We start from the raw sequence: 21703 nt of genomic DNA on the forward strand, positions 1-21703 counted from the left end.
TTTTTATGTTTTACCACTGATTATAAGGCTAAAAGTTTTATTTATTTATTTTTATCGGTAGTTTTTTTTAACCTTGGAGATGCTGTGGTTTCCTGTACCTTATATCCATAATGACAATTTAAGATATACCTGTAGTGAAGACAAAACTAGCATACTGCCATGGTTTGGACAAGATGATACTTAAGGAATATTTCTCACAAGAAAGAAGTGAGCAACTTAGGCAGGGCAATCCCTACAAATGAGCACACGAAACTATGCAGTCTTTTCCTTCTATACGTAGCAAGCAGGGGGAGGAGTAATAAGAGGAACTGCTCTTAACTTTAGCCATTACCTTTTGGTGTGGAAGTGGAGTCTTCCTTAACTCCTTGCAGAGCCAAGGGAGTTCAGGAGAACTTGGCTCCTCATTACTGCTCTGGCTGAGATAGTCCTGTCCTTTCTGCCTCTGGCTTCTGTTCCTTGATGCAGTACTTTTTTGCATAAAGAACAAACTATTCCTATCTTGTTTGCATTTGCCTTTCTAAGTGTGTTCAGTCCACTGCTGATTCTCTGCAGTACAACACTTTACATTTCACCGTTTATGTAGGCTGAACTATATTGCTTCAGACCATATTGCTTCCAGCGCTGCTTTACCTCTGTGCCTAGATAGAAGAACATTATCAAGATCCGAGTAGTAGAAATGCAGCCTTTTCATTTTCCCAATCTTTATGCTAAGTAATAGGGTTTCAGTAATCAATACCTTGTATGTTGTCTGAGAACATTTATTTGATCAGATGCAATTTTCAGAATCTGCTGCATGATAGACAGAAAAGTGTCACTGAGTGGAGAGCAAAGCCTCGCTTCACTTGGCCAGTGACACATCCGCCGTTCCTTGTCATACTCATTTCCATTTTACATATTAAAAAAAAGCATCCCCGAGTAAAGGATGTGTGTGAATTGTGCTTACTGAATTTAATTAATACCTGTATGAAAGAGGTTGTTATTTATTTTAGAAAGTGGAAAACAAAAACAAACAAACAAAAACATCCCGGTGCTGCAGTTGACTCTGTGTGGAGTGACTACTGGCCTGTGCAGCGCTTCACTTATTTTAGCTTTATTTATTTTAGCTGCACTTGAAGGGTGAAAAAGAGCTGGTGGTAGGATCAGAAACATGATCAGCTCCTACAAAATCAAACCAGTAACACTTGGCATTATGACAGCACTTTCAAACTCCACAGGGCTTGGCAAACATTTGATAATTGAGGCTGGGTCTCACCCTGTTACTGTAACTCAGGCCCTAGCCTTAAAAACTTCGTTGTGCCCATGAGCGTGAGGCTTACAGAAACATTCTTGCCAGCCTAAAACTAAGCACAGTTGTTACAGAAGGACGGGGGGGCTTCCTTTCTATTTTAAATGATTTTATTTCTGTCGGAACGCCTGCTAAAACCCATACGGTACATCACAAAGAGGGGAATACACCCCAGCTCCTGAGGTAGCTAGGATACTACTAGCAGCGAATGATGCAAAGCATGGGAAAATAGAAGGAGAGAGGACACCTGACTGGAAAAAAAAATAACATTTTGAGGAAGGAAACAGGTATGTCGGAGCTACACACACCAGCGCTCACTTTTTTTTTCCCCAGGGCCGGGGAGACATTTCCTCAGTTTCTTCTTCACACAGGGCGGGCGCGGTTAGCAAGAAGCAAACCCGCCCTTCCAGAAGAAACCCCTGACGTTACGAAAAGACGAAAATAAATAAATTAAATAAATAAAAAATGCTGAGGGAGGCGCCTGAGGGCAGCACAGCCCTCGGACTACATTTCCCAGGCTGCTCCGTGCCAACGCGGCCTCGGCACGCTGCGGAGAGCGGAGGGAGGCCGGGCCCGGGCTAAGATGGCGGACGGGGTGCTGAGCCCCGGGGTGAACCTGGAGGCTTTCTCCCAGGCGATCGCCGCCATCCAGGCGCTGCGCTCCAGCGTGACGAGAGTCTTCGACTGCCTGAAGGATGGCATGCGGAACAAGGAGACGCTGGAAGGCCGCGAGAAGGGCTTCGTGGCCGCTTTCCAGGAGAGTCTGCACTCCGTCAGCCGCGACCTGGGGTGAGCAGCCGGCCCTCTGCTCCCTGCACCCGGGCGGGGAGAGGGGTCCCCGGGTCCCCTCGGCTCCCGGAGGAGATTTGGGGCGGCTAAAGGCGAAAGTGCCCCGCTCCGTGCCTCCCTGGGTGCTGCCTCCCCGTGACATGCCCTCCTGGAGGCTCCAGAGGGATGAGCCTCGCTCAGATGTTTGGCTTGTGGATAGGTGGCTGAGGCACTGTTGTGGCTGGCTGGGTGGTTTTGGTGGTAGGGGGATTGTTCTGTGTTTTTCTGAAGTTTTTTTTGTTCGAAAATAATAATAATAATCGCTTTTTAGGCTCTGAATCATCATCAGCATCCAAGTGGTTGAAGGGTGTTACCAAAACTTGACAGGCTGGAAAGTTGGTTGGTGTAAATGTAATTATTTAGTAGGGGCTGGTGCGCTTCACAGAGGTGAAAACAACTCTTGAGGCTGCTGCTCACTGCGGCCCTGCTCGGTCCTCTCGGGTGTGCTGGGGCCGGTGCATCCCGGTGGAGCCCATGGTGCTGTCAGGGACATGTCCCAGCACAGGGTGACCCCTTCCAGGGTATCCTCAGGCCTCCAGAGGTGTCCAGTCCAGGGTCTTCAGGAGGAGAAGCCCTGTGTTTTTTGGCTAATAGGCTTTGCTGATTTGTAGTTTGTAATAGTTGATGATGTATATAATCTCTTACCTGTTTGTTGCTTTCTATTAGGACAGAAGGTAAATAATCACTTCTGGGAATGATGCTGTACGCAGCTTTATAGACCTCTGTTGTGTCCCGTTGGTTTTTATGGTTTCCAAGCTGATGGCGCTTTGTTGTTCCCAATGTGGCAGCTGTGCCATCCCTTTGGTCATCCTTCTTGTTTTCTCAATGGCTTTTTTAAGGACTATGTAGTGTAGAATAACCCAAAAGTCTCGTTTCCAAATGATAACAGATAGCAACAGCCTCTGACCTCTTTCCTCATGTGCACTATGATACACTTCTTTAGGTTGCAGTTCATCATCCATTGTTTTGGTGCTGTCAAGTTCTTCAGCAACTCTTTGCAGTTAGTCTTGTCCCTAGCACCCTATATGAGAATAGCTTCGTCATAAAGCTTTACCAGTTCCTTTTTCACCCTGTTTTCCAGAACATTAATGGATATGTTGGTCAGTACTTGATGCCATTTCTTTCTTGATACCTCTAGATCATGTTTTTGATATTTTGATGTAAATTTAGTTTGTCTTTCTGAAAACGTAACTGCTCAAAAATAATATAATTTATATAACATCCTAATATTAGATAATTCTGTTTTGGTTTTGGGAAGCATTGGTTTTGAGTATTAAGTGAACACTCCAATGTGTATTGAAGTTAATGCTACCCGTGGACTTTGGCGTGAGTCATGAAAGTATTGACTGGAATCCTTGTTCAGCAAATTCTTAATTATCTTGTCTATTCACTTTTATTGTATAGTTCTGTAAACAGATGCTAAGTATATTCATGAGGGGTCAAAGCACAAGAGACTTAGCGTAGGCCATGGAAGCTTGAGGGAATAATGATTAATAGAAAAGAGTTTTGTGGTAGGAAAGCATAGAAGTTACTTCGTGGTTAGTTCCTTGGTCATTAATGTTTATTTTCATAACTTTCATTAGATGCAAACAGATATTTGGGATTTTTCTTTACAGAGATTTCCATAAGTTACGCTTTGAAGGGGCTGAATCCTGCTCTTAATTTAGTGCAAGGTTTGAAGTTCAATCAGAGTAGGATTTGATGTTCACGAGTCGTGAGGAGAGGCACCTGATTAGTCATGTCATTTGGGAAACTGCATTTTATATCTGTGCAAAGTAGCCAGTCTTTCTTCTCCAGCTGATTAATGCGAGTTTTTAACATTGCCTAACTCTTGTTATTATTAAATGTAGCATTTGACAAATGAGATATGAAGTAATAATAGATCATTTTCACACTGATCGTTTCTTCATGGAAAAATGGTGCTTATTAAGTTTTAGTTGGGTATTTTGTACACGTCTACAGACGTACAGGTTGCTCATGGAAAACAGAAGATGCTTCCTTGCCCTGACAACTTGGAATGCATTAAAACAGTCACAATCTTCGGAGGACCACCTCCAGGATTAGGATTAATGCCAGTTCATATGTATATTTGCATGAGGACAGTGTTAATTTCTAGTGCATTATGGAAATTACAAGACATCTGCCTGCTTCGTAATTCTCCTGTTGTCCATAGTATCGCAGCCAATGCTTCAAGTCAGAATTTTGTGGCTTCTGAGGGTGTGCTTTGCTCAGAAGATGACTTGGGTTCTGGAAATGTTTGTAAACAGGACACACCATAATTTGACTCTTTCCTTTCTGTCTTACAGAGGCTCTTGACTTGTACTTTCTCTACTTAGAAGCAATGAGCTTAATGACTAACAGGCCACTTAAAACTTTTTGGATAATGGCAGTGATTAAGCTGTTTGTTTTTTAATGAAATTGGGCAGATATGTTAAGCATACAGATACTAAAATAGAGTGTAAACATGATTGCTGTCTCTGTAGGAGGACTGCACATCTTAGGTACACGTATCTTCAGATCTGACTTCAGAAAATGCTGTTGTATTTTCTTTCAGTGAGCTGGAACGTCTGAGCAATCTGGTTGGTAAACCCTCTGAGAACCATCCCTTGCACAACAGCGGACTGTTGAGCCTAGATCCTGTTCAGGACAAAACACCTCTTTACAGCCAACTTCTGCAAGCCTACAAATGGTCAAATAAGGTAACAGAATACATTGATGCAATACAGTTGTGTGTTCCTCCAGAAGGACCGATTTGTGGTACAGCAAACCTCTGAATATTTAAGGCTGTCAAAATAGCTGATTTTTTTTATGAAGTGGGGAGCATAATACATACCTGGAATTACTTTCAAGTGAGATGAAAAATGGTATTTCAATTGAAAGGAGACTTTTCTGCAATTTAAGTGTGTTCATGTTTTTCTAAGGGAGCGTTGACTCCAAGACGGAATAATCCTCTTTGTAATAGCTCTTTAGCATCTTGTCTTATGTAGATATTAAATAAAAGTATGTTCTGTCCTCACACCTGTCAGTAATCATTGTAGCAGAAATCGGTGGGATATTAGAGCAAAGAATCATGAGCTTATGTTATGTTGCCTCTAAAACTATTTGTAGAACAACTCAGAGGGAAGTCGTCATCATCAGGAATGCTGATGGCTTTCTGTATCATTTGCTCCTGTTAAAACCATTTCTGCCTGATTTCAGAGCTAACTCTGTATTGAACATCTTTGACATAGCTAATGTTTTTTGCATTGTATATGTTACGGAATTTTAAGTAATGCAAAAAGAAAATGCAGATAATACTATTGCTTTTTTTTTTTTGTATTTTTAAGAATGAATTGTTTTTGTTGTAAGAAACTTCTGATGAAAATCAATTCAGTAATCTTGTGTGCTGAATATGTTTAGGGACGGAAGTTGGGTAGGTATCTTTGTTCTGGACATAGTCTACTTATGGTGGGTACATCAAAAATACCCCTTTCTTCCCATCCGATTTTATTTAATAAGTAAACATTGCATTATTGCAATTAATATTAATCTCTGTGTGAGCACCATTATGCTTCGGTTTGCCTGTTCCCATCCAGAATTTTTAGAACATGTACGTTACTTTTTATAGAAATACTGAAATGAATCAGTATTTAAAAGTTTTCTTAAGATTATTTTTGAAGTGTTTAGTGAGCTGTTGCAAGATGTAGAGGATGGATTCATTTCTGTTTTGGTAACTGCTGTTAGTGAGAGATTCTGGAGTTGTGGCTCTTAACAACTGTGTACAAGACAGCAGGAGTAAGCAAGAATAATAAATCTGAAAATAGCTGGGGCATTGCAAGACAATTCCGCTCTAAATTATTTATTGCAGTACATGAGCAAGGAAGAGTTTCTGGCTGCACGAGTACTTGGTAGGCAAATTCTTGTTATAAAGTGAGCCAACTGATTTAATATTAGTTGGAATCAAAATGGACTACTACAATGATTTTTGTATGAATAGCACCATAATATTTATACAGCAACTATTCAGAATGCAAATGTGTGTTATGTCTTCTAAAATCCGTAGAATTCAGCATCAGTAGAAATTTTGGTATGGTTGGAAAATGGGGGACAGGAGAGATGCTAAAGTAGAAGTTTGACAGCTGAGAAAATTTTTCTTGTTTGCTTGTGTTTCTTGCTGTTATTCAAAGTGATTATTGTCACTGAAGAGGAAATAATTTGCTACTTTCAGACAAAGCCACTTACCATTTATACTTAACTGCATGAGAAGTTTAGAAGTTTAAGTCTTCAGTGATTTAATTATTTCTTTAGGATATTATCAAAGTAAACTCTGATAATAGTTCTGGAAGAGTTATTATAATGAACGTTTTTATTAACTTAGAGTCTAATGGAGGTTTGAAAAACAGTTTTTTAATACTAACTTCTGATTTCAGAAAGCAGAAAGGTTTAACATCCTGTGCACTCACATACACATTTCAATTTTCCTGGAGAGAGAGAGAGGAGAAAAAAAACACAACAGGTTTTTTTTTTCTTCTAGCTTTGTTATCATTTATTTTAGCTGTAAAACAGAAGTCAAACATACCATTTCATTTGTATTTCAAAAATTGCTTTCTACCTAGTGGTTCTTCAGAATTTTACTACAGTCTTTTCTAGGGTTTGTATTGACCAGCAGGCATGAATAGGTTGCCCCTCTTTCTAATAACAGAAGTTACCTGTGCTGAGCACAGACACTACTATTAGCACCAAAGACCCTGGTGGTGCCTGTGTAGGTTGCTGCTTAATTCTTCATTGCTAAATACATTTCTGGGATAAGTATTATTTCATTACATCTTTTGGCCACCTTTTGTTTTTGTTATGTGTGTCTGGTGTTTGCTGTTGCTTGGAAGGGAGGATTTGGATGTGGTGATTTGTCAATACGCTTTATGCCTGTTCACATTTAATTTTTAATTTGTGACCCCTTTGTGGCTTGCTTGCTTGTATTTTTGATGAGCTGAGATAAGGGCATTTTCCTCTCTCTGATTGTTCATGCATTACTGATGGCCTGAATAGCCACGCTGCTGCCAGGGGAGGATAGATGGAGTAGAGTTTCAGAGCTTATGGTGCAATTCCGAAAGGACATTCATGAAATACAGGGGAAATGAACGCACGCACAATTTCAGTTGCATGTTTCAAGGCATGCTGTTTATTTCTAAAACATGGGGAGCATGATAATAAAGTAGCTTGTAAGGCAGTTATAAGTCAGGTTGGTAATAATAGCTGGGCTATTTCACGAGAAGCAAATTGGTTTTTGGTATATCCAAGTACTGTATGTTTTTTAAAAATGGCTTTGATACATTTTTTAATTATTATTTATTTTTATCTAAAGCTGAGAGAACAATTAAAGGCCTGAAATGGTATGCTTTTAAAAAAGAAATCAGAATTTCAAAAATTGTCCTATATAATAGTCCAGTTAAAAGCTGAGATATATTTTTTGGTCCATTTATATCAGTATATCTGCTTTGGAATCAATCTCTGGCAGTTTTTGGAGAATGCAGTGGTAGTAGTCTTCCAAATACCATAAACCACATGAAGCTCTTTAAACCACAGTAGTACTATCAACTTGTTAGAGTAGTTATTCCTTCAGATTAACAGCTTTATTTTTGATGCTGGGTCAAGCAAATACCCAGTTTTGGTTTGGTGATGGATGCCCAAACAAGTTTTTTGAGTTAAGTGCTGGGAAGTGTAGTAAAACTCATACTCACAGACTTTTTCCTTACAGGATTGTGTTATCTTGGCAGCTCTTGTTATTTATTAGCATCTGCTATCCTGATATTTACTTACTGCAGTTTACCCAATAGTTTTGCAGATGGTTGAAGTTGTCCATATAATAGAAGCAGCTGTTTGGGAACTCAACAGCTTGTCAAAGGCATTAATTAGACACACATGCAGCTGTAAAGGAACTTTACTTTTCCAGGTGTTTAACAGAGCTTAAAAGCTAGAGCTGACATAAACATGAGAAGTTTAAATCGATCTTATTGCAAGCAAAAGCTAAGTGATTTTGTCTTTGCTTTTGCTAACAGGCTTCTTTTATACATCGGTAGAAATCATACAGGTAAAACAGTTTGACTGTGGGTGCATGGCAGCATGCAGTAGCTTTGGATCAGCATTTAGTCCGGCTTCATAGTTATTTTATTTTCTCCTATTCAATTTTATTTAAGAAAAGAGGTTTCCTTTGTTACGATTGACGTGCAGTTTCCCAGAAGGATCCTTATCTGCCCTCTAATGTAATCCTGAGGATATGATATTAGATAAGACAAAAATGAGCAATCATTCGTGCGGGTGATACAATGCAGCCGAGGTATTCCCTGCAAGTTAGGGCGCTCGCAGAAATCAGGCGTAGTCCTTTTGATGCAGACCATCCCTGTGTAATAGCTGTAGCTGATTTCTGGTTTTAGTAATTATGTAAATCGCAGCTTTTGAACTTTTTGTCCTATGATTGTTATGTCTGAGCAGGTAAGACCTAGGATGATGGTGAAGTTGGAAGGGTTTCTGTGCTGTTCTGGGACTGTTCCTCAGCACTCGACCTGCAGGGTGATGCTACCTTGCTTCTTGTCACCTGCTGCCTACTTCTTGGTGGTATTAGGAAGCAAGGAAAACTACGAGGGAAACAAGGGGTTTTGTGGGCAGGAGTGTAATTATTGCTTTAATCACATCATCAATATAACATGGATATCTCATATATAAAGCATTTAATAAGTTTATGCTGCTATGGTTGCCTGAGCCAGCTGTAGCAGCCAGGGTAGATGCAGGTTTTTGGAGTCCAGAAATTTGAACTCATTCTTTGAGTAGGGAATTTTTTTTTTGTCTGCTGCTTTAGTGAGGTTATTTATTGCCTGTAGTGTATATTTGTTCATCCTCTTTGCCCTTGGCAGAGCATTTGTATACCCTCGCCCCGTGCATGCCCGAGGCAGTGTCTGTTAAGGTGTTCCCTTTGACTCCAGTGGAACAGAAAATACGCAGCATATTGTGTGTTCACTGAGCTAGGCAAAAGCTTTCGGAGGGCAGGTTCCCCCTCTCTTAGGGGGTGCTGTCAAGTACTTCATGCCCAGCATTTGAGCTTTAATCACCGCTATAGATTCTGGTAGAGGTTTTTTACTTATTTGAGTGTTGGGTTTTTGTGGTGGTTTTTGTGTCTTTGTTTTTTTTGTGTTCTAATTTTATTTGAAGAGAATGCACCCAGTGAATCAACAACCAAATTCCATAGGATCACTCTTTCTGCCAGGCTTAAAAAACATTGTCTTTGTTGGACGGCAGCAAACCAAGTCTTCCCTGAGCTGCTGAGTGACTGCAGCATTAGCAGTTTCCTTGCCCAAGCGTGTTGCCTACAAGCCTTCTCTCCCTCCCCCCTTTTTTTTTTCTTGGTAGAGTTTATTTTCAGACTTCCAAAGAATACGATTAACAGCAGCACAGATGGAGGAAATTTAGAATAATTTTGGTACTGAAAAGGTGATGTTATCTTATTTTTTTTCCTGGACTTTTAACTTCATGGAAGCACGGTGCTGTATGTTGCAGTGAGCTGGGTAAATGTGTGCTGAGTTTGTCTGTTTGCTTTTCTCAGATTCCAGCCCGTCTGTAGTTTGAACCAACGTGTGTAGGTTTGGTGGTGGTGGTGGTGGTATTGTTTTTGTTGTCGTGAGATGGCATTTAACAGACATGACAGTGGTGTGTTTGGGAAGGCTGTTAGCTACCACTTCAAGCAGAAAGCAAAAAAATCAACTTCTCAGACTTTGTGACTCTCTGGGTGAGTAAGATTTAGGTGAAATTATTTAATTTACTCATCCGTGACAAGCCTGTGGCAACTTCCATAGGCTGTACAGTATGAGTGGTACTCATACCAAGTGAACAGAGGTGGATAGTTGCTGTCATGAGTTCGTTTAAGTGTCAAATACAAACCTAAAAGAGAGATTCCTGTTGATATGCAGAGTGAAATACGTTAAAAATATTTCAATTTCAATTTATTACCTCATAGCTTCCTGTTGTTTTTCACATGAATTTAAAATCGAACTGTTAAGATAATCACCGTTAATGAATTAAAATGATTTTCGGTCACATGACAGAATTAAAAAGGGAATACATAGTTTTTGTATATTAAATTATCTTGATGTGTTCCCTGATAAATTGTGTAAATTGTTTATTGTAGGTCTCAAAAAAAAATACTAATAAAAAAAATCAATAGAGCCTGTAGAGAAAGTCCAGACTTGTTAGGCTGCCCTTGGTAGCTTAGTATTGATTAGACACAAATATTGAGTTTAATGACAATAAATGCCATTAAATGTTAACCATAATGGTAGAGGAAGACCGTCAAAGCAATCTTTTCTTGTTCTTCCTGATTGTAAAATGAAGTGCTCGTTCCAAGCAACATTAATTTTCATTTTTGGATGCGCTCAAACATTTTGAATTTAATGTAGTTTTACAGTAGCATGGACAGTGTAACTGAATTATTGTGCTGGCAGATGTCTGGAAGTGCAGGCAGCTGGCCAAGATTTTGTCCTTTCAGGACTTTATTCTGTAAGAATGCAGCGTTGTAATAGCCTGGCACACTGCTGTGTGGAGATCCAGCTGTTTTCTGCTGAGATTTCTTCCATCCTAGTTGGGGAAGGGTTTGAGTGTTCTCTCCCATCAGTGACACACGTGTATCAGGACAGACTGTCCCCATACCTGGATCAGCTTCTTGCCCAGTGCTTCTGGAGGCTGCTTTCGAAGATCACCTGTGCTTGCTGGGGTAGGAGGAGGAAGGTTTGTGGTGAGTAGGAGCTCTAAAGAAGTTACTTAGGGAAAAGAGTTGAAGTTGCTAAGCCCTTTGGTTTGATTACAGAAGGGATCAAATGGAAAAAATAAGATTCGAAGCTGAATGGCTGCAAGCAGAGTTTCTGCCCCAAGAATATTTCTGTAGCGCTCTGAAGAGCACGATTTACTTTGTAGGAGCAGAAGCAGTGCTCAAAGAGGGACTGGGCTGCAAAGTCTCTTCTGGATTACCAGGGGTGGACTCCTTTCCTAAGTAGATAAGCCATTGGAGTTGATATTCCTGCTGCTGGAGAAATGAATGATACACGTCCTTGTGTTTTCTTGTACACAGAGCACAAAATAGGAGCTGGGCCACTTGGTTTCTATTCTTGCCTTTCTTATTAATTTTTGTTGTAACCTTGAGCAGTATGCGTGATTTCTCCGTGCCTCATTTTTATTATGGATAAAGTGGGATAATACTTAACCTACTTCTCGGGAGAGTTTCTGGTCTAAATGTGTCCCAAGTGCATTGGGTTCTTTGGATGGAAATGCATTTTAGATGCCAAGTATTGTATAGTTAGTGACTAATGTTATTTGCCTGGCAGTCTGGAAGAATGCCCTTTAATGGGCTTTTAATTTTGTGTGATTTTAGGCAAATGTTTTGGTGAAATGCCCTTGTTATTCAGAATTACATTAATATTCCTTTCATTATTTTTTTTAAATGACTAGGCAACAGGTGCTTACTTCTTTGCCTGCAGCTGCCATGGATATTAATTATTGGTCAGTTGTCTGCATGGAGAGTATTTAATTTTGTTATTGCAGGGCTGATTTTAGTGACCAGCAAAGATGGGGTTGGAAAATGCAGGTAGTGTGCAAATTATCCCTAATATTACAGTGGTGGTGGAAGAATCACTGGAAAAGCTATGAGGAAGGAAAAAACTGCTTGTAGCTTTTACTCTCCCTAGAAGTCCTGCCCAAAGCAGCACTGGGGGCATTAGAGGTGGGTAACAGCAGCCGTGTCCATCTTCTTCTTGGGAGGGTGCATCTTCCCTCCTCAGCTGGGTGTCCCTGAGATTTACAGCTCTTGGGCCCCGAGTTTCATTGCCTTTTATTACTGTGCCATTCCTGAACAAAAAGCTCCAACCCAGGGCTATCCTGCCTCGTTTATTGTAACCGTGAAAACGTTTTTGACAGCTAATAATCGGAACAAAAGGAAATGAAAATTACCAGCCTCTTTTTTCTTTGCATTACTGCTAAGATGCTGCGGCAGGTGAGATTTTGCTACACTTAATTCCTTGGCAGGTCAGTTGAGGTTCATTGACATTTTAGTAGACTGAGGTTAGTTTGTTCCTTCAAGAAGAGAAGAGTGACAGTCAGTACTTTGTCACTAAAAAAAAAAAAAAAAAAGAGAGACATAATTAGCCTTTGATTCTGGCTTGTTATGTGGTTTTGATGTTTTATATCTGTGATCTTCCCAGAGTTATAATTGTAATAATTCACACTAGGATGTTATTGCGAGATGAGGTTATGCGGGTCCAAATGGAGTTTGCCTTTCTTGCTGGGTTGTGTTAGAGAACTTTATTTCAAATCTGAAATAGCCTGAGAGGATGGTAAGGTGTTTTGCTATTGTGGTGCCTGGTGTTTGTTGTTTTTCAACAGTATTTTGTAAAGCTCCAATCCAAATAATGCTGTAAGCAGTACTGGTCTCACTTTTCCTAATTATGGGAAGTGATATATCAATACACACTGTCATAAATCACAGCCCCCTTGTCAGCTGGTGGGAATTGTTTAATGCTGCGCAACACCTTTATTTGCTAATGAGTATTTTTCTCCTGTTTCTTTGCTAAGTATTAATGCTCTAGCTGTTAGCCTATTTCAGGATGGAATTGATTGATGTCGGTCTATTTTAACCAAAACACTTCTGCCCACTCCCAGTTCTTCCTCCCCTAACGCCTTTTCTCCTCTACAGGAACTCTTCAAACAGTTGGTGCCGGATGGCGAGTTGTGTGGTGTGTAAGTCAGTGATCACGTCCCCTTCCAACCTGTGTCATGCTGTCATCAGGCCAAATTGGTTAAAACTGCATTGATAATATTAATATCAGACTTGGGATCAAGCTAAGTCATGCACACACACAGAATTGCAGTATGTAGATGAATAAGTCATGGTACCGACATTAGGTTGGAATAAAATGCTTTACTTTTAGAAGCTGAGCAATACAGCAACGATACAACGTGCTGTCTAGGGATTAGCTGAAGAATATGGAATAGAAGAATGGGACTGCAGAGCTACAGGAGCATTGTCACTAACCCTCAGAGCCAGCTTTCCTCTGAAGTTTGGGTTTGTGTGCCCTCCCAGGGGCTCAGCCTGACTTGCTGCTGGTGATGAAAGCCTGCCAGTCTTCCAGCGCGTGGTGGCCATCATGAAAGCACAGAGGATTTTGTCAGAGACTCCAGTCCCTCTAATTGCCCCAACAAAGAGTGCAGTAGAAAGAGAGCATCACTGAACCTTCATTGTCATCCTAAGAGCTTGCTATTGTAAAGCCTGTGTGTGCTTAAAAAACTTGTGTTGTTTATTCATCTTCATGTAAGAACCAGGCAGGGATTGTTAGCTGTGGAAAACAGCTTTCTTCTGTTTCGTTGGGCAGAACAAAACCCTTATTTTTAATGTTTTAGATTCTCTCTGGTTAATCAATACAACTTCCTGAATTCTGTGGCTGTCTGTAAAGTTGTCTATGATACATAAAGACTGGGCCCTTCTGTATTGTTTTAAAATTGTTTTTTATGTACATGGCAACATTTCCAGAGGAAAAGAGGGTCCACCTTTATGTTAGTTTTCTTTCTGCATGGAAGGTTGCACAAAAAATTCCAACAAGCAGATGATTTTATCATGTGTGAGATGGGGGATTGGACTAGATGATTTTTCCAGGTCCCTTCCAATTCCTAATGTTCTGTGGTTTTGGGGATTTCTGTCTTTTTACCCCCCATGTCTTTACATAGTTGCCCAAACACTTTGTTTTATTTTACTGGCTTAAATTGTCTCATAAGGCATAAACCAGAATCTTACCCAAAATAGTAAGATGTACCTGTGGTTTCACTTGAGAGAATTTCCTGAGGTCTGGCCCCTGTTAGTTGTAGTTCTTCTAGACTAGGTTGTAGGGTTTTAATTGTATGGGAAAACCAAAGGTGCTTCTGACATTCCCCATTGCAGCCTGTGGGTAGGAGTGATAACCGCTTTGGGGTCCTCATCTCTCAAAGGAAGCTGCGTCTTGCTTTCTTTGAAGCGAATTAAAGATGCTTGTAAAGTGTTTGGGGACCTTCATATGAAGGGTATTCAAGGAATATGAACACTAATATAAAATAACTGATAAAGCCGATAAACATCCTATTGGTATTCTTTCTGTGGAAAAGGTTTTTTCTGTAGCTTCTAAAGGAAATCAAACACAATGGAAATTTTAATGATGTCACCCTGATGCTCTCCGCTATTGTTGTTGTCTGATCTTGCAGTGTGTCTGTTATTTGGGTTTTATGCAGAAGTGCACTCGTCTCTAATCTCGTTTGCGTTTCTTTTTTGGAGTTACTAAAGCTGATCCCCTAAGTTTGTGGAGAGACTTGATGGTTTAAATTGCATATGAGCAATACTCAGCTCCTCCCCATTGTATCTTGATCAGACTCTGCTGATAACTGGGCTACAGAACATGGAAGTTGCCTAAAAGCTAATAAATGTGAAGATGGTCTGGGCAAGGAGCTGTATGTAATCAAAGTGCAGTTCAGACAACTAGTTTGGATACCGTGTCATGGAAATTTACATTTGGTAAAAATGTGACAAGGATTTTATGTTCAGGAGCAGTTAATTCTGAGCTTTGACTATTGGAGATGTGTAACACAGAAAGTCCATGGCAATTCTTGAAATCTCCAACCTCAATACATGCGCCTGAGTGTGTACTGCTTCTGATTTTCCTCAGATAAAAAAAAATAAATTGCCCTACCCTGCAGTAGCATTGTCATTTTGTGGCTCTGGTGCTGTGACAATTGCAGAATGGGAGTAAGAAATTCCAGAGCACAACAGTGGTACCCTTGCTGTTCCCACAGATGCCTGCTTTTTAGTTGTGATACAAAGGTGTAGTGCAGAGGATGTGCAGTTGATCTCAGATGGCCTTTGAGAGAATTTGATGCTTCCAAAATATTTCTGTTAATAAAATGAAATGGGTGATGATTTGAAGAAAGTTGTCTGTTCTCAAAGGTGTGAGATTTCACTCGTGACATTGGATAAGCCACTTAGGACGTTCACACTCTGCAGTAGATGCAGTCATTTCACATTCTCCTGTGTGTGTGGGGGGGGAGCAGTTGTTTATTTTTGCAGGTGAACTTTACTTCAGATCTGGCCAGATATCTGACCCAGCTTTTAGGGATACTTCAGTTTTGTGCAGTAGGCTTCTGTTCTGCTTTGTGAAAGAACCCTGATGAATGAATGACTCTTCTGCAGAAAACCCAGAGCTGACTTCGCTTCTGTTGTAAAGAGCTGCTGCTTGAGAGCCCCGTAGAAGTCTGAGTAGTGCTACAACGGGGCAGTCGGGGGACGGGGAGATGGAGAACAGATGAGAATATGGGCATTGCACTCAGAGCTCCTTCACTGCGAACTCCTCTTGTGGTTGGTACCTCTTGTTGGTTTCAGCTTGCATTTAAAGCAGAGTTGGGCAGTCCCGGAGGCTACAGCTGAAGATGACTTATCAGTATGAGTTGTCAACTTCTCTGCCAATCTAAGGTTAGCCCAAGTCTGAGCTGTTTATTTAATCTGATTTTAAATGTCATGAATATAAAGCTTCCACTTGCACAAGAAACAAAACTGAGTGAAGTATTTTAGCCACAGACATTTGTTCAGTTACAGTACATGCAGGAAAAGATGTCCTCTGGATTAATAGAAGAAGATTTAGTGAAAGCTGATTGATCCTACTAGGTGCTGGTCTTTTACATTTTTGATCTTTCCACAGCAAGATCAAAAGGTTTTGTACCCCGAGCAGCAGTTACCTTGTTGTGCTCTGTTGCAAGGTTCTTGGCTTAGTGCGGAGTGTGCAGTCACGCTCTGGTGCTCGCTGAATTTGCTGAGAACTGAAGTGCTCAACTTAAACGCATAAAGCTAGACTGTGTGAGTAACCTGAGAGCTGAAATGGCTCGTAACTGTAGTTGCATGCTTGCCTGGTGTCTTTGCAAACTCCAGGGAATGCATTTTTAGCTTGCTTTTTTTTTTTTTTTAATGCTCACGAACTGGCTTGTTCCCAGATAACATTTCTTCAAAGGCATGCACACTGACAAGCTGATAGTAATAACTAATATACTTATTGGGTAGAATTAGTGTATATCATTATGTTATGAAAAGTAATGAACGTGTTGAAATGCTAAGAATATTTTCAAGATTACTTTAGATTGGGTTGGAGAGTGGAGTACAACAGCTACATCTTAAAATACGTAATAAAATCACAGTGGTCTTTGATGTTCAGACTTAGCCTTCAGAAGAAAGCTGTATTCAAAACCACTGCCAGGCCTGATTAATTTGCCTGTTGTGCTTGGATTTGCTAAGTAAGTTTTTATAACTGGCAGCAACATAGTGTTATAGGTACTCTATATATTCTGTGGGATATTAGACACAAATGAATTATATCTAGATGTGACATTCTACAGTTCTAAAATAAATGTGTTTATTTCTCATTACATGAAATTGCAATTCCTGTGGAAATCGATATTGAAAATACTAAAAGCCTCCTAGGATCTGCAGGCATGCACAGAAAGGAGCCATATACATGTGCTGTTAACTCGCAAGCGTTGGGTTAAAGTGACTTATTTTAATCTTTTCACGTCAACAGCAATTGAGTGTATTTTCCTTGTTGCAAACATCCTGTCACTGCTACAGAAACCGAAGAGAATGGGGACTAGAGCAGAAAAAGTGCTCAGGTGTCTTTTAAACTGTTTTAAGCTGCCCATGGCTTGAAAATATTCAAGAATCTGTGATATGAGCTGTTTGACATTTTTCCTCTTCCAAACGCTCAAAGAAATAAATCTACATAAAGAGCAACTCACTTTTAAAAATGAGAAGAGGCTTTGCGACAGCGTCTGGAATCTCACAGTGTTACTTTATTTCCCTCTTTTGGCTGACCACCATGATAAAACAGCTGAATCAAATACATTCTTTTATGTATAAAATATATTTTTTGGGTCTTGACAGCTTGTTTCCAGTTTTAGTCTAATTCGGTTTGAAACAGCTGTTCCTAATCTCTGCAAAACAGTTTTTTGATGGAAATCATGACATTCTCAACTACAGCAGTGTTACCGGGCTCTCTCTCCTTGCAAAGTTGGCTTTTCTTTATGTTAAAAGAATTCTCCATTCAGAGAAAAAGCCACTTTTACATCAAATAAGCTGCATTCAAAGAATAATAGCTTTTCCCTCCCCCCGAAGTCCTCTTTCATTGAGGCTGGATGTACGTTTCTCTTCCTACGTGACTTTTAAGAAGAAAACATCCCTGTGTGTTTTCCCATTAGTGCGATTTTTATTCCCATGTTCCCTGCCTTGCCCATATGCTTTCGGTTGGGTTCTATTTAGAGTTTTCTCTGCAGTTGTCTCTGCACTCAGACTTAGCGAGTTTTCTGGCTTGCCGCATGGTTCAGTTTTACTCCGGAGTCAGATCTCGTATTTTCAGAATTTTCAATGTAGCATTTTCAGTTTGCTCAGTGCCATCATTTTTTTTTTTGGTGGGGGGTCGTCAGCTGCGTTGCTGAGTGCATCTTCCCGAGCTGGTTGTGGGAATTTCACAGATCACAGAGCTGATCCCATCTCTAAGCTCTCTTGTGCCTGAGAAGCAAAAGGTAAAATTCCTTTCCAATTTCCTGGGTCTTTTGGAAACCCTAGCGTGTAGTGTGGAGTGAAGTTAGTAACTTGCTGCAGAAAAGAGTTTGCTGTCTGGTTGTGTGAACACAAGCGTGTGATGGTGCTGAGCGTGGACATCTCAAAACATTTCTGAAGGGAAGGGGAAGGCTTCAAGAGTAGCAGGGTTGCCAGGTTCCTAATGGCATGGGAAGGACTTGGGAGTTGAAAGTCCTCTTTCCTCTCTCCTTAGCTTGCTGGTTGAATTTCACAACTCATTTCGTTCTGCATGTCTTTGTCTTCCCACCTATCCAATGACCGTGCTGCAGGAGCACTTGGAGAAACCTGAGCGAGGCCGTGTGCGACGAGTGGGATTGCTGGCAGTGATGATCCTGCTTCTGAGCCCGCTATGGGCTAATACCATCCTGAAACCTCTCCAGGGTTATTTGTTAAGGCACATTTTATCAGCCGAAATAAAACCTGACATCTAACATGACACAAAAGCTTTACTACTTAAAGAGCTGTTAAATATGTGTTCGCTTCCAAATTCAATGTTTTGCCTGGCAAATACTGCGGAGCGTTTATCATTTTCCCTGAATCTTTTTTTTCCCACAGTCCAAGGAACCTGACTTGGGGTTGTGTTAGGATTAAGTGAGATTACCAGCATCTTCTCTCCATCCCTCTTGAGTACCTTGTATGAATACATCCTAATAACTATTGATATCGCATTCATCCTGCGAGAAGCTGAGACCTTTAGTGTCTGCTGATGCTGCAGTTCTGATGTTGTGTTTTTCTTGCAAGTAAAATCAATTGAGACAAATCTTAGTAACTTTTACAGCAAAATAAAACGACTGTGCCAGGCAGCCATTGAAAGTTTCTTTTTTTATGTATGGATATGCTCTTAGATCACACGGACAGGGTTGTTCCAGCAGAATTGATTGGTTGATCCCCTAGATTTAAAGGTCAACTGTAATCACATTTCGGCAAGATTGAAGAAGATATAAAATTGCTACTATGCTTTTCTGAGTTGTATACCCTCATCTGATGCTCTTTGCTTTTCCCCTGTACATCTTAATTTACTCAGCTGGAGCATCGATACATAAAGGGCGCGAGTCAATGTGCCTGCTTGCTCTTGTCGAGGAGGGAGCTGGGCAGATGGACGTCCTCCAAGCCAACACCTTCCCTCTGGGGGATGCGAGGCGGGTGGAAGGACGCCCCTACACCCTACAGAGATGGAGGAGATGAATCTCTTTTTCTGTGAGGAGATCTGCAGCAGAGCTGGCATGTCAGATGTTGCTCGGTTGCCAGAGTTAACGCATCCAAGAGAAGGCATTGTCCCTTCAGAGCATGGCACAGATGGAAGGGAGACACTGCACAGCCCTCTGACGGGGTGGACACCTTTGATAGTGGGGAATCAAAAGAAAATCTCATCACTAGTGTTTTATGTGACAGCTTGGTGTTCTGTAGTTCATAGAGACAAAGCAGTTTTGTAAACGTGGTGTTTCAAAATCATATTTCCATGTAGTAGACAACCGTATCTGCATGCAGATGTGAATAAATTCCTTGATAATTTTTGCAACAACCTGAATGAGCCTGAACAGCTCATTCCTGAAACAACCTGAAACAACCTGAACAGCTGCTTGCCACAGCAGACTGCGTGAACTAGAGGCAGGGACACAGGGCATCCAGGGGCTTGGGTGTAATTCATTTTTCCTGTAACAAAGCAAAAGGAATCCTGGAATGGCAAAGGGATTGGTGAAGAAAGAAGGAGTTTTAGTTTAAGCTGATAAACCAGAACATGTTTATGATTCTTAGAGACTTTTCCTTTGTGACAATTTTGTTATGTTCTGGTTTCGTACGGATAACTTTACTGTTCTTCTGTCTGGGTCTCTCACAGAGCAACAGAAGAGAAACAGTGTTCAACATGGAATTGACTTAAATGGCACGGGAACTGCTCCTGCACTGGAGGCTGCTGTGTTGCAAATGCTTTAGCTAACATTCAAGCAAGCTGCCAACTTTGTGCTGCTCTGGTGTGGTGTGCGTGTATTTGATCATAGTGTGCCAGTGGTCACGCCATAGCAAGGGTTTTGTAGGGTTAACAGTACACGGAAGGATGACCCTTAGAGTTACTTCCCAAACATGCCTGCTGTAGGGAATGTGTAAGTTACATTATACAGACGTTATTGGTAGCAGGACTCCAGGAGTCCAAATTACCTCCCAAAGAACTGTCCTTAGTGCATTTTCCTATGTGCTAACTTGCAAAATGCACTAATTCCCAAATGCATAGAAATTGAGGGTTTGTAGCTTTTCTGTAAGCATCCTGCTTTTAAGAGACACTGACAGACAGCGCTAGTTGAGGAATGTGCTTGAGTGGACTGAGAAGACATTTATTGTGCATTTATTGAGGGTGGCCTCTTTCTGAGGCTTGCAGTGCTCTGATGGCCTTCTAACTTGGGTCTACATTTTGCTTTGTCAGCCACAACGTGAGATCGGGGAAGCTAATGTCTCATGTTCGCTACGCTTGTGGTAAATGCGGAAAGAATATTTTCTAAATAAGTAATGGACCAGGCAAAATTTTCGGAGGCTTGCATGATCAAATCAGAGTAGCAGCAAATCCTCTGTGACTCTCCCAGTAGCTGATGAAGTCAAGCAGTGCCTTGACTGACTGGCTTGGGTTTTGTTTTCTCGTGAGTTGCTTAAATCTGTTTATTTCTTAACCCTTGGTGGTGTCTGTCCTCAATAAGAGGATACCTAGGCAACGAATTTTTTAAAGCACAGAAGAGGTGCACGTAGACTGCTGGAGCTGTGATTGTTGTTTTCGCGCCTGCAGTTGCATGTCCTCCTGATCAATAGATGAGAACAACACCTGAGGGCTCTTCAGAGAGCTTAAAACCAGGAATATATCGTATGGTCATGAAGCTTCCAGATTTCAGGGAAGCATCAGGTTATAAGCGATTGTTTCTGTGTGAAAAGAAGTTTCCAAGTTTTTTTTGTTTTTTTTTTCTTTATAAAAAAAAAAAGTCCCCCTCCCTGCCCCAGCAGGGATGTTAGACTGCAGTGCTGGCTTTGTTTTTTTCCTCTGATTGCTTCCCCTTCAAATCACAGGGCTCTGTCTTGAGTTCGGTTGTCCTAATGGCAGGTTGCTGTTGTGAATGAAAACATTTTAATACAGGATCCATAAGTTGCTGACATAAAATGCCTATTAGAAAAAGGAAAGAAAAATCTCTGTATTGTCAAGAGTATTTAGGGAAAGTAGGTATTTAATCAATCTTAATCATTTGTTTTCTTGAGAGGAGCAATACTGGTGGCAGCTGTCATGGAAGGCAAACACCGTGAATATACTCGCTGGTAATTATTTTGCAGGTTCTGTTCCAATTCTTGTTCCACGACGTACAATCAGGCTTAAATCCAGAAGTAAAGAAATGCATTCTGAAAGCATATTCCCTAAAATGAGTTTATTGTAATGCCTGTCTTGATTATCGCTTTAGGGAGCAGTAGTGCTTGGTTGTTTACTGAGTGCAATAACAAAGTTGTGCCTTCATGCCTGTACGAGCTAAAGAGAGGGGCTGTCAGCTCTGTTCGAGCGCTGACTTGTTGCAGAGCTCTGCCCTGCGTACGCCTTCACAACGCTGTCACTGGGCTTTGGAAATGCTGCAGCCCATTTATTCTGCATTTTTTTCAACTCCACTTGTCCCCAGTTGTCTGTCTGTTACTCTGTGTGTCACATCGGTATATTTACTTGCTGGCTTTTCTCATCTGCAACAGGATTTGTCTTGGAAGTTGTCTTCTAAAAGTTGTCGCAGCCTCACAGGAAAAGTTCAGATTTTGGAGAACACGGAGAGGTAACGGTACTACGGAAACGGTACCTGTGATCCCATTCCTGAACCGTGGGAAGTTTAGTGAGGAAAGTACTTTTCTTATTGACGACTTACCTTTCTCCTCTGATAGAAATGAACCCAGCTGGCTTTGTGGCTGATTAGGGGCCCCCGTTGTTGCAC

The 21703-nt window shown here is 40.9% G+C and overlaps 1 protein-coding gene across 2 annotated transcripts in view; it reads left to right on the plus strand.

The window, feature by feature from the left end:
- The window catches only part of MED27 (mediator complex subunit 27), a 140402-nt gene that overhangs the window by 45150 nt on the left and 73549 nt on the right, over nucleotides 1–21703 (plus strand). Inside the window, exons 1-2 of one of the 2 annotated variants that reach the window (XM_068657008.1) lie at nucleotides 1821–2074; nucleotides 4668–4812. In XM_068657008.1, coding sequence (XP_068513109.1) covers nucleotides 1869–2074; nucleotides 4668–4812 — 351 coding nt within the window. In that variant the 5' untranslated portion in view covers nucleotides 1821–1868. Of the gene's footprint in view, nucleotides 1–1820; nucleotides 2075–4667; nucleotides 4813–21703 lie in introns of those variants that run through there. The other variant, XM_068657009.1, reaches the window with a different exon arrangement.

The sequence above is a fragment of the Anas acuta genome, chromosome 20 (assembly GCF_963932015.1).
Source record: "Anas acuta chromosome 20, bAnaAcu1.1, whole genome shotgun sequence".
Taxonomy (NCBI): Eukaryota; Metazoa; Chordata; class Aves; order Anseriformes; family Anatidae; genus Anas; species Anas acuta.